The sequence below is a fragment of the Mobula birostris genome, chromosome 9 (assembly GCF_030028105.1).
Source record: "Mobula birostris isolate sMobBir1 chromosome 9, sMobBir1.hap1, whole genome shotgun sequence".
NCBI lineage: Eukaryota > Metazoa > Chordata > Chondrichthyes > Myliobatiformes > Myliobatidae > Mobula > Mobula birostris.
In genome coordinates this window covers 51,212,843-51,226,056 of record NC_092378.1, presented here as the reverse complement: position 1 = coordinate 51,226,056, position 13,214 = coordinate 51,212,843, and the positions used below count along the sequence as shown (strand labels likewise).

The 13,214-nt window shown below is 45.1% G+C and overlaps 1 protein-coding gene across 1 annotated transcript in view; it reads right to left on the bottom strand.

Annotated features, from left to right (window-relative positions):
* The window catches only part of dgki (diacylglycerol kinase, iota), a 244,031-nt gene extending 231,206 nt beyond the window's left edge, over positions 1–12,825 (bottom strand). Inside the window, exon 1 of the mRNA XM_072269422.1 lies at positions 12,357–12,825. Within this exon, the coding sequence (XP_072125523.1) occupies positions 12,357–12,664 (308 nt within the window). The 5' untranslated portion in view covers positions 12,665–12,825. The remainder of the gene's footprint in view (positions 1–12,356) is intronic.
* Positions 12,826–13,214: the final 389 nt, after the last annotated feature.

Sequence of the window (13,214 nt, the reverse complement as noted above, 5' to 3'; positions counted from 1 at the left end):
CCACTTGGTCTATTTTAGCCCATAGCTTTGTGGGTTACTGCACATACACAGTTAGTCTACCACTGTCAAACATGATGAGGGCTTCTCATGGAGTCATGGAGAGATAAAGCTCAGGAACAGGTCCTTCAGACCACTAAGCCCACACTGATCACTAACCACCCGTTCACACCAATATATATATATTTTTAAATTCGCAGCAACTCCCCCCAAATTCTACCATTTACCCTAGGGGAAGTTTACGGCGGCCAATTAACCTCTGGGTCCATGTACTTGCAACATGGGAGGGAACCAGAGGAATCGGAAGAAACGCACGCCACCACAGAGAAGAGATTCATGCGCAAACGTGAGCGGTCAGGATCGAACCTGAGAAGAGAATGCGAAGAGGGCATGTCCTGAGTGGCAGCGACGATGCCACCTTTTCCAACGTTTCCTCAGTGCTGGGAAGGTCAGGATCAAACCCGGGCCCCTGGAGCTGTGAGGCAGGGTCCTCCTGGCTCCATCGCTGTGCCGGCTCACGACGTCTGCTCCTTCCATCTATCCGGTGAGTCCCTTTCTAGAACAGGATCAGGGGTCGGTCACTCTGTCCCCAGAGGTTACTCCACCATTCCAACGAATCTGATCTTGACCTCCGCTCTGCTTGCCCTTCCATTCCACTCCCCTACAGAGCAGCAATCTATTTCACTCTTGAACACATTCAGCGATGTTGTCAGCGTAGCCTGTTTCCAACTCTAATTTCCAATTCCAAAGATTCCCCGTTGCCCAAGAGAGAATGTTCCTCTTCTCTTCTGGGCAACAACTCATGTCCTTGGTTCTAGAGTTACTGGCCTCCCCCACTGCAGCTCAGCACCACCACCAGGGAAACAGCTTTTACCTGGTCGAGCACCTGGAATCTGATACTTCAATAAGATCCCCTCTTATTCCTCTGAATTCCAGTAATGAGGGACCCTTGCCTGTTAGCCATTCCTCACAAGACAGTTCCTTTCAATTCACATGTCAAACTAGCAAAGCTTTACTGCATTGCTTTCCGTGCTAATATATCCCTCCGTAAGTATGGAGAGCAAACACAATACACCATTTACATTTGAAGTTTTCATACTCCATTTCTTTCCCAATTACTTGCCTAATATCTGTGTTACATGGATCCAGGTCCCTCTGCATTGTCCATTCTCCCATCTCTCTCCAGTCAAACAGCACCGTGTTTACTTTTCTTCCAACCAAAGTGGATAACCTCACATTATTTATTGATTTATTGAGACACAGTATGGACTACGCTGCTCCAGCCCTTCGAGCCATGCTGCCCAGCAACTCCCAGTTTAACCCTAGCTTAATCACAGGACAACTTACAATGGCCAGTTAACCTACCAACCGGTACATCTTTGGACTGTGGGAGGAAACTGGAGCTCCCGGAGAAACCTATGTGGTCACGGGAGAGCGTGCAAACTCCTCACAGACATTGCCAAAATTTTGCCTATTTGCTTGGCCCAACCCTTGGGGCAGTAGGGTAGTGTGACACTACTACTGCAACAGTGGCCTGGGTTCAAGCCCCAGTACTGTCTATAAGGAGCTGTACGCTCTTCTCATGACCATGAAAGTTCCCTCCATCCACTCCAGTTCCCCCCCACAATCCAAAGACGTACAGTTAGCATTTGGTACAGTGATTTCTGGGAATGTCATGTTGCTGCCAGAAACATGATGACACTTGCACAACCCAGGACAATCTTCGCTGATTTGATGTGATGCAAATGATGCATTTCAGTGCAAGTTTCAATGTACATGTGACAAACAAAGCTAATCTTTATCTTTCCTCATAAATAAACCTTGCCAAGCTCCTCTTACAGTAATATTCCTTTGCTTCTGTGGTGTGGTGAGCAGAACTATACATAGCACTTTCACTGTGCTCTGGCTATAGCTGTTTGTGTAGAGCTTTTCATAAATTCTAATGCACTTTTCCTGTAAATGCCTGCAAGAAAACGAATCTAAAGGTATTACAGGTTGAGTACCTCTTATCCGAAATCCTTGAGGCCAGAGGTTTTTAGATTTTGGAATACAGCTTGGGATAGCTTGGGATCGCTATCATTTCTGACTCTAAATTTATGTGGCAGCAGTTTTTGTCTTAGATTTGTTTGTCACACATATGTACTTAACAGTAAAGAGAATACAATATAATGTGAGTAGGCTAACAAAGGCAGCACAGCAGCATTGGTAGAATACCTGAATCAGCTGTTGAACAACAACAAACAGCAGGCTTGGGGTCTCCACCTACAATGCCGTGTTTTGATTAAAAGGTTGCAGTACACTGTATTTGTATTTTACTCTTTATTTAGATTTATGTAAGGTATAACAACAACCATTGCTGTGGACTCGCTCTGGTGTTAGATTTTCATCAGCGATTATCTTCACAAACTTATCAATGAGTTTCATGATCAGCCGAGGCTATATCTTTAAAATTTTTAAATCTTTAAAAATTTAATGTTGTGCCTTTTCTTAACGCCTGCTAAATATTCACAATTACCTTCAATTTTCAGTGCATCATGATAGATCTTTGCTTGTTTCATGATGAGCATACTGGCACTCCAAAACTGGCCAATTCATTCTTTCAATACACAATCAAGATCTTCATTTTTTGCTTTATTCAGTACTTTTCCATTTTTCATTAACTTCTGTTCATTACATATATAAAGTCACCACTCAGAACTGTCTGTGATGCACAGAGCACTGCTCAAGGCCTGGGAACCTTCCCAGTACCTTGTGGAATTTTTCCATTTGTGATGTCATGTCAGAACTCAAAATAATTTCAAAATTTGGAACTTTGGATAAAGGGTAAACAACTTTCTACAAGTCCAACATGACCGCCTACATCATGCTTGACTGGTAAAGCCATTTATTCCACAAGACTTCTTAACAACCTTATCATCAGGCCCCTGTGGATCGTTTGGTTTCTCTCTATTCCTCAGTACCCTTCCATTTTTTTGTGTGTTTCCTTGCCTTAACAATCTTATCCTTCACTTCTCCAGGCTGAATAGAATTTGCTGATTTTCTGATTGTCAAGTAACCTTCCTGCAGTTTTCACTGTTCTCCAGCACCATCAAACATACACCCAAATTCCTGAAAGTTTCTTAATCAGACCCTCTGCATTTACATATGAATCATTTAAATGCATTGCAAAAGGGAAAAGACCAAGCACTGAGTCACACATAGATTCTCATTACAAGCAACCAGCCATCAAATCACCCATCAAACTTTGCTTCAATACACTCAGCCAATTCCGTATGCAATTTCTCTACTTTTCAACCTCCATGCGAGTCTTTGTCAAAAGCTTTCCTAAAATCCAGATAGATGACACCTAATTATTTGCCCTTACTATCTTTGATTTCGCCTCCAAAACTTCAGTCAGACATGGCTTCCCACTAACACACCTACAGTATGCTCCCTGTTTTGATTAATCTGCTTTCTCAAAGATGATTTAAACTGTTCCTCATTAATGTTTCCAATAATTTGTTACTTTAAATGACTTCAATGTTTATATCCATATTCCCTTGCCTGCAAATCATCCAAGATATTTATTAATCTTTCAGTAAATATTTCATTCCTTACATCAATTACACATTTACTTTCCCCTAATTCCCATTTATGTCTCAGAGACTTGCTGAAGGATTTTGAAAAAGAAATATATAATTTGCATTGTTAACATATTTTTGTGAGATCGCTTCTTAAATACCTAGAAATAGAAAACAGGAGAGGATAATTTACCCTTTAGACCCTATTTCATCATTTCGCACGATCATAGCAGATTTACTATCTTAATACTATATTCCTACTGTATTCCCAGAGCCCTTGATTGTTGGTGTATCCAGAAACACATTCTGGAGTGCAAAAAATTGTGTTTTGTCTTTTCTTGATGCTATCAGCTTTTTGCTTCTCCAGGAAGAAAATAGCTCACTTACCCTTTCCATTGCCATGCCATTATCTTCCACTTCTGTACTTTGTAAAGTTCCCAACTTTGCTTAAAAGCTGGTGATCATTAGGTACAATACTCTCTTAGTCTCAGGAAATAAAGACACACCGTGCCTATTTTTGAAATTGAAGTTAAACTTGGCCTTTCAGTAATTCAAAGTAATAAACAACAGAAATAGGACACCAACTATTGCAGACCTGAACAATGACAAACGTCTACAAGATGTCCTGCATCTAAAACCTCATGAGATGGATCGCACAACATGCCAGTCATGACAATACAACGCTTTAAGGAAATTCGTAATAAAATCACTGACAAATGAAGAGGAGAAAAGTTACGGAGTAAGTTGTTACGCCAAGGTGGAAGCTAACGCAAAAATGACTTTCAAAAAATAATTCGATAAATACTTGAAACAAAAAAAATGTTTCATATGGCCACTGTTCTGCCCACGATTGCAAGAAACTGCAGAGAGCTATGGGCACAGATCAGCATGTCATTTAAACCAGCCTCCCCTCCATGGACTCTGTCTACACTTCTCACCGCCTCAGTAAAGCAGGCGGCATAATCAAAGATCTCACCCACCCCAGTCATTCACTTTTAGCCCAACAGACAGAAGATGTAAAAGTCTGAAAGCATAGCCTCTATCCCAGGGGTCCCCAACTTTTTTTGCACCATGGACTGGTTTAATATTGACAATATTCTTGTGGACCGGCCGACGGGGGTGGGGGGTGTTCAAGTAGGGTTGCCAACTTTCTCACTCCCAAATAAGGGACAAAAGTAGCAGTCAAATACAGGACACTTGTGTTTACCCCGAGAAAGACTACCATGACCATGAAGCCTTGCACGGGCACCATTTCAGCTTACGAACAGGTTCATAGGAACGCTCTACCTCAGTGGGGGAAATACGGGACAAGGGCGGTCCCGTATGGGACAAACCAATTTAGCCCAATATACGGGATGTCGCGGCTAATACAGGACAGTTGGCAACCCTATGTACAAGTTCAACAGTGCGTGACGGGGAACGAGGAAAGGTGCAGCTGACTCATATCGTTTCATATCGCCAAATCATATCATTTCCTCGCGGTCCGGTAGCACATGTTTTGCGGCCCAGTACCAGTCTGTGGCCTGGTGGTTGGGGACCACTGCTCTCTCCCATTGTTATATGTTTGTTGAATCTTGGTCACCCAGTATGGTAAGATGGACTCTTGACCACACAATCTTGCACCTTATTATCTGCAATCTGCTGAAGAGTTCTGATGAAGGGCCTCGGCCTGAAACAGTGACTGTTTATTTATTTCCATAGATGCTGCCTGACCTGCGGAGTTCCTCCCACATTTTGTGTCCGTTACTCTGCATTCTATTGTTGTTTTCCCCTGTACAACCTCAATGGACTGAAATCAAAGTTCAAAAGTTCAAAGTACATTTATTATCGAAGTATTGTATTAATTACACAACCTTGAGATTTGTCTGCTTACAGGCAGCCATGAAGCAACAAACCCGAAAGAACCCTGTTAACAAAAGACCAAAACCCAATGCGCAGAGGGAGAGAGAAAAGAGCACTCAAATCACACAAACAATAAATGCAAGCTACAGCATACAGAATGAAAGTGAGTGCACCATCGTGAAGCTCGCAGACATGAAGCCTGGAGCAGCCAGAGCAGAACTGGCCTGACCCTTGCCTATGATCCCAACACCCTCCCCCTTTTCAGTCCATCTGGCCTGGCGTTTAAATTGGCCCAACACAGGGTCGTCCCCCGCACTAGAACCTCGGACCACTACAGTGATATGCTGTATTGGTGGCATCCAACACAGTTTTTCACTTTACCTCAGTATAGGTGAGATTAATATACTCAGTTTAATTCACCATAATGGGAAAGTGCAAGGGAATCAGGATAACTGGATACAAATAGTTGGAACAGGAACAGCAGATCAAATGAGATTCTGCAGATGCTGGAGGAACTCAGCAAGCCAGGCAGCATCTATGAAGGGGAATTAACAGTTGATGTTTTGCACTGAGAGCTTTCAGGGTTGAAATGGATTAAGTGACCTTGGTCTGCATTGCATTGTTTTATCACTCGAGCCACCCAACAATCACACATCTTCACCACGTTCATCCTCACACCACCATGGGAAGAAAGGATGAATTTTCAACACCACCACACTCAGAAAACAACAGCTGCATCAGGAAAAGACATTATGCTTTACAAATACGATTAGCAAATAGATTTCATATAAGCTGCCTCCAGTCTCTGTGTGGGTTACATCAGAAGCGAGTGCATCTCTCTGTAACTGGCATTTTTCCTGCCACCACCGTCTGTTTCTGCATACCTTATAAACTAAAAGCCATCAGGCTTCAAGGAGAATTGCCAGTGTTTAGAATACAGGACTGGAGCTGAGGAAATCACAGCTAGCTCCCTTATTAATTACAGGTTGGAGACACCAAGGACAAGCCTGATACTTACAGTCTGTCCTTAATCGCCCCTGTGAAGAGAGAGTCACAGAGAACTACAGCACAGGCATGGGTCCTTTGGGCAATTTAGTCCATGGCAGCCTAGTTTTCTGCCTAGTCCCATCTACCAGCATCAGACTGTAGTCCTCATCAGGACTGGAAAGGAAGGGGGCAGAAACCAGAGCAAGAAGGTGGGGTGAAGGGAAGGAGCACAAGCTGGCAGGTGATAGGTGAGACCAGGTGAGGGGGATGAAGGAAAAAGCTGGGAGGGGATGGGTGGAAGAAGTCAAGGGCTAAGGAAAAAGGAATCGAACAGGAGAGGATAGTAGACTGTGGAATGAAGGGAAGGGGGCAAGAAAAATGAGGGAGGTGATAAGCAAGTCATGAGGGTTGGAGAGCAGAAGAGAAGGGGTGAGATGGCTGCCAGGATGCTAAGAGGGGGAACAGAGGAGAGAGGTCAGGTCAGAGACTACCAGGAGAGAATATGAAATGCTGCTTCTCCAAACCAGTATTTGGCGTCATCAAGGCAGCAGAGGAGGTCATGGACATGCTGGTTTGGAAAAGGGAAGTGGAATTGAAATGGGGGCCACTAGGAAATCCTGCCGTTGCATCAGACAGAACAAAAGGTGCTAGGTACTAGTATCCTACCTATATTCAAAACCCAACAAAGAGTCCGTTTGATGTGTCGTAGTAGGATCAGCCGGTGTACAGCACTGCTCTGCATCGTCTTTTAGGAGACAATCCATGAGAATTCCCATTATAGGAATTGCTGGCTGGAGTAGACCTCCCCATACAATCCATGGCTAATCTCTGTCATAATTCTACTGCCTAACAATATAGCAGCTGCAGTTCTGACATTTGCAATTGATTTCCAACTTCTGATGTGCTTTGTGTGGAGGTGTGATTCCCAATGTCATCTTTCAAAACCTTGATTTTAATGTTGAGGTTCGCCCTTGTTTTCATAAAACATTACAGCAGAGTACTGGCCCTTTGGCCCACAGCGTTGTGCTGACCCCTTAATCTACTCCAAGATCAATCGAACCCTTCCCTCTCAGGCAGCCCTCCATTTTTCTTTCACCCATGTGCCTATGAGTCTCTCAAATGTCCCTAGCGTATCTGCCTCAACCAGCAGCCCCACTCAATGTGTTCTACGCACTATCCACTCTCTATGTAAAAAAACGGAATTAGGAATATGTACAGAATTAATGAAGACAATTGGGAGGGATTATTCTTCAGGTGGCAGAGTACAGTACAAGATGATGAGGCATTGATAGAGTAGAGAGCCAGTGCCTTTTTCCCCCAAAGAAAAACTACATCTGACATTTCCCCGTTACTTTCATCCAAACACCTTAAAGTTATGGCCCCTCATTTCCACTGTGGGAAAAAGGCACAGGCTGTGCACTCTATCTATGCCTCATCATCCTGTTCTGCACTCCCCCACCAGAAGAATAATCCCTCCCAATCATCTTCATTAAGTCCTTCTGTATTGTATGCCATGTGTGCAACTGAAGGGCATCTGGCCCTTTCAGAGGCACGCCAGTGGCAGAGTGTCACATCCACAGCGTAGAGTCTTTCTCTGTGGGTGCAGCTTTTTTGCAAGATGCAGTTTCACAGTGCAAATTCCTTGCCATATATGGCCACGTCTGTGTTAGAAGCTTCAGTAGGAGGACACTGTCACTGAGAAAGAAGCAGCACCATCAACAAATAATTGGTTACAAAAAAAATCTGATTTTTTTAAAACACAAGAAGCATGCAATGCATAAAAGTCAGAGCTCTTCATGATGGAAAGGCAGATCGCTTATTATATGCATTATTTTATATCTTGCTAAGGGCAGAACTGTTTTAACTGATGGTTTGCGTTCTGACTCATTCAAGGATAATAATTAAACCACCAGGCAGTGTGATATTTTGACTAGTTTTAGAAGAAATCCTATATGATTGAGGCAAGGGCGACCTACCTTGTCTTGTCCCCATTCTGCAGAGGTTTAACACAAGTGACCACACCGCACTCCTGTAACCTGCGTCCAGCTGGGTCGCGCAGGTTCACTTGGTGGCATTTTCGTCCATGCGGAGAATAAGCAGCCGTGGCTACACTTCCCACACTTGGACCATGATCTGCAGTGCCCCTTAAAGGTCAAGCCTCAGTCCCACCTAGAGTCATGGAATTACAGAACACTACAGCACAGAAACAGGCCCTTCGACCCTTCTAGTTCATACCTAGTCCCATCAATCTGCACCCGAACTACAGCCCTCCATACCTTTCCCATCCATGAACTTAGCCAAACTTCTCTTAAACGCTGAAATCAAACCCACAACCACCACTTTCACTGGCCGCCTGTTCTACGCTCTCACCACCCTTTAAGTGAAGAGGTTCTCCCTCTATGTTCCTCTTAAACATTTAATCTTCCACCCTTAACCCATGACCTGTGGGCTCTTCAAGGCCAGCATCATCTGAAAATAGCATTGGCTGTGCATGTAGGCTGATATCATTTGATAGAATCGCACGGTACAGAAACAGGCCCTTCAGCTCATCTCATCTATTCTGACCATCAAGACCTCATCTACAATAATAACCAGCACTTGGCATCTATATCCTAGTAACACATGCTCATCTAACTATTTCTTAAATGTCACCACCCACTCAGGCATAAAAACTGTTGCTCTCTCTAAACTCGCAGGACTACAAAAGACAGGAGCTATTGTATACAATCCCACCAATTTTTGTTGCTCCTTCCCCCTTCCTTTCCAGTCTTGATGAAGAGTCTCAGCCTGAAATATCGACTGTTTATTTCTCTCCACAGATGCTGCCTGACTTGCTGAGTTCCTTCAGCATTTTGTGTGTGCTGCTCTGTTGCTTCGCCCTGAATTGCTTCTGCCTCTATGCCAGCTGTTTGAAACTAAATCAGACTGCTTGCATCACTGCTACTGTCTTTGACCCAAGATGAACTCTGGCTGTAGGTTGTGCTACAACAGAGATTTCATGGTACAGTATTATTAACCAGTTCCACTCTCACTCAGGTCACCTGCTGCTTCTGAAACACTGACCTTGCTTCGGTTACCTTGAGACCAGATTAATTGACACCATCCTAATCTCCTGTAGACTCCAAAACTCTACGACTCTTTCCTCTGTTTAAAATGCAGATCACTGTTTCCACTTCGCTCTGTGGACTTGTTCCTCCCCGCTCCCCTCCTCCCACTTCCTTTCCTACAGGCTGAGAAATATCTGCAATGCACTGCACAATGTTGATGCAAATTAATGCAAATATCTAATCAGCCAATCATATGGCAACAATTCAATGTATAAAAGCATATGGACATGGTCAAAAGGTTCAGTTGCTGTTCAGAGCAAACATCAGAATGGGGAAGAAATGTGATCTAAGTGACGTTAACTGTGGAATGATTGTTAGTGCCAGATAGGGTGGCTTGAGTATTGCAGAAACTGCTGACCTCCTGGGATTTACACACACAGCAGTCTCTGGAGCTTACAGAGAATGGTGCAAAAGCAAAATCCAGTGAGCAGCAGTTCTGTGGGTGAAAACATCTTGTTAATGAGAGAGGTCAGAGGAGTACGGCCAGACTGATTCAAGCTGACAGGAAGGTGACAGTTACTTAACTAACAATGTTATAACAGTGGTGTGCAGAATTCTGAATGCAGAACATGTCAGACCTTGAAGTGGCTGGGCTTCAGCAGCAGAAGGTACAGGAAGCACCTAATAAAGTGGCCACTGAGGGTATATGTTTACTTCTTATTCAGCTGGATTTGGCCTTCAGTTTCTAATACTGGATGTTCTGCAATCTCTTTCATAAACCTTCTTACTTCCTTTTCCTCCTACAAGATGTTCCTTAAAACTTGCTTCTCTGACCAAGCATTTGGGAATCTGTCCTTAAAGATCCATTTGGTTTTGAACTGTTTTTCTGGATCGTTGATGTTTCCACTAGTAGGAGAGTATAGGATCTGAGGGCAGTCACAGAGTTAAGGGACGTCCCTTTACAAACTAGATGATGAGGGATTACATTAGGCAGAAAGTGAGATCCATTGCTACGGAGGGTGGTGCAGGCCAAATTATTGGGCATATTTATGATGAATAGTTTCTTGATTGGAAAGATGGGTTAAAGATTATAGAATACAGAATACAATTGGGGTTGGGGAGAAAACAGCCATGATTGACCAAGGGCAAATGATCATAAGGCCAGAACGTAGAGGAGCAGAAGTAGGCCATTCAGCCCATTGAGTCTGCTTTTCCATCCCAACACAGATGATTTATTTCCCTGTTATCGCTGACACCCTTACTAATCAAGAACCTAGAGACCTCCACTGTAAATATACCCAATGACTTGGCAATGGTCCATGAATTCCACAGACCCACCACCCTCTGGCTAACGAAATTCCCTCTCATCTCTGTTCTGAGGAGACGTCCTGCTATCCTGAAGCTGTTTCCTCTGGTCCTAGATTCTCCCCACTATAGCATAACATCCTCTCCAAGTCCATTCCATCTAGACCCCTCAATATTTGATAGGCTTCCATGAGATGCCCCCTCTTTCTTCTAAACTCCAGCAAGGACAGATCCAAAGCCATCAAACACTCCTCAGACATTAACCCTTTCACTCCTGGGATCATTCTTGAGAACCTTCTCTTGACTCTCTCCAGTGCCACCACAACCTTTTTAGGATAATGGACCCAAAATTGCACGCAACACTCCAAGTGTGATCAAACCAATGTCTTATAAAGCCTCAGGATTATATCCTTGCTTTTCTATTCTAGTCCTCTCAAAACGAATGCTAAATTGAATGGCAAAGCAAACTTGATGGGCTAAATGACCTGATTCTAATCTTTTATCTTATGTTCTATGGTATTTTTGGGGTATCTTCATTGCTTAAAGGTATTGGACCAAATACCAAGCCTTTGCTTTCTGCATTACATAACCTTCACAAAACAGAGAGTACACTTTATATTCATTTCTGATTCTCTTCCTCCCTCACTGATCTAAGCATGTGACCTTTGCTGGCAGTCTGCTGCAACTCAACTGTACATTGGGGACCTGTTCAGACAGCCAACGTCAACAAACTACTGAACAGTAGGGCGGGCAAGAAAGACCACGCTGTCACAAAGCACATCTCCCATCAGTAGGTTACTGAATAGACACCAGCTTGATTGCATTCTCCTAGCCCCTTACACCAACTCTTGCACTCGATGCAGCTGCATATTTAACAGGTCAATAGAAGACTTCTTGACAGGGCTAAAAACAAAATTAGAATTAACCAATGGCTCACTGAGCTGTTTTTCCCCCCAACTGTTTTCACTTGAGTTTTCATGTGACGATATGTCACGCAAGAGCAGAGTTGTCAATGGACTTAAATATCAATAGAAAAATACAGCTGTTACTAGCAGGTTATGCACTGGCACTGCCTGTTGATAACAGAACGCTCAGCAAGTCTGCAATCCCCCTATCCTCAACTGCACCGCACACGACCTCAAATTACACCGGCCAGGAGATATTCCTGGGACCTTCATCCTCTCACAGCTTGTAGTGAAAGGGCAAAACCAACGAAATCCGGCAAGAGGGTCCCAACAACCGAGGGGGCACTCGATATTTACCACACGCCGGTTATTCGATGTACTGCAGATCTGTAGAACGGGCATCTTCGCCAGCAACATTTATCGCCCTGCTATGTAAACAAGCAACACCGTCAGGATTGTACAATGCCGAAAAGAACACGGTTGGGGAATGGAGGTGCAGCAGGCAAACTTACACAGCCTATCTAAGCAATACATATCTTTAAAAATCTGCTACACGAATGACAATTGTAGAATAGGCAGTGTATGTTCAGCGTCTACAGATTACCTTGAGCCGGGGGATGTTGCTTTGCATTGACATTGGGTTCAGCAGATTTTACCTCCCCACTCAGGGTTAGACCAGAGCCCGGGGTGCGGAGACCACGGTGTTGACCCACCTATACGACGTCTGTTTTCTGATGCCCAGCTCGCTCAGCTGCTGCTCCAAGCTCTGCGATCCGCTCAGCGACGGCAGCAAGGAGCTGTGTCCGGGATCCGCCGCCTCCCGTCCCGCCGCGCCCGCTACTGCATCCCGCTGGCCCGCTCCCAGCCCCATCCCGAGTCCCAGTCCGACAGCAGCGGCCGGCGACCCCGCCGCACCGCTGCGCTCCATCACGCCTGGCCGCGGCGCTCGGTCGAAGGGGAGCGGCGATCGCCGCTGCGGGGTGGGAGCGGGCAGAGCGGCCGCAGGCGGCGCAGCCTCCATCACGGCCGGCGCGGGATTGTGGGAAGATCCGTGCCCCTCCTTCGGTGACTGGGGTGAGGGTGTGTGGAGGGAGGAACCGAGACCAAACCGGGAGCTGAGGTACTCGGGGCAAAATCCGAAGCGGAGGTGACTAGGTCCAGAAACGCGGACCAGACCTCAGCCAGGACCGGGATCGGGATCGGGACTGGACCTGCAGCAGAAGGGAACAGAATCACAACAGGACCACAAGTGGACCTGAGCAAAGGGAGTGGGACTACAACTGGAACTAAGGCAAAAACGGGAGCAGGGCTACTCCTGAATCCAGAGTAAAAGCAGAAGCCGGATCAAGTCTGGATCCGGTGCCAACGTGGGAGAGGGGCCAGGATTGTATTCCCGCCCCCGAGCAAAACCGGGAGCGGGACCAGTACTGGACCCGGAGAAAGTCGAGAGTGCGAGCTACACCGGCTCGGGAGTAGATCTGAGACTGGGACCGGGACAAAACCGCGAGTAGCCACAAGAGTGGCACTGGGACCAAGAACTGCAATTCGGTCCAGGTTCAGGAGCAGTACTG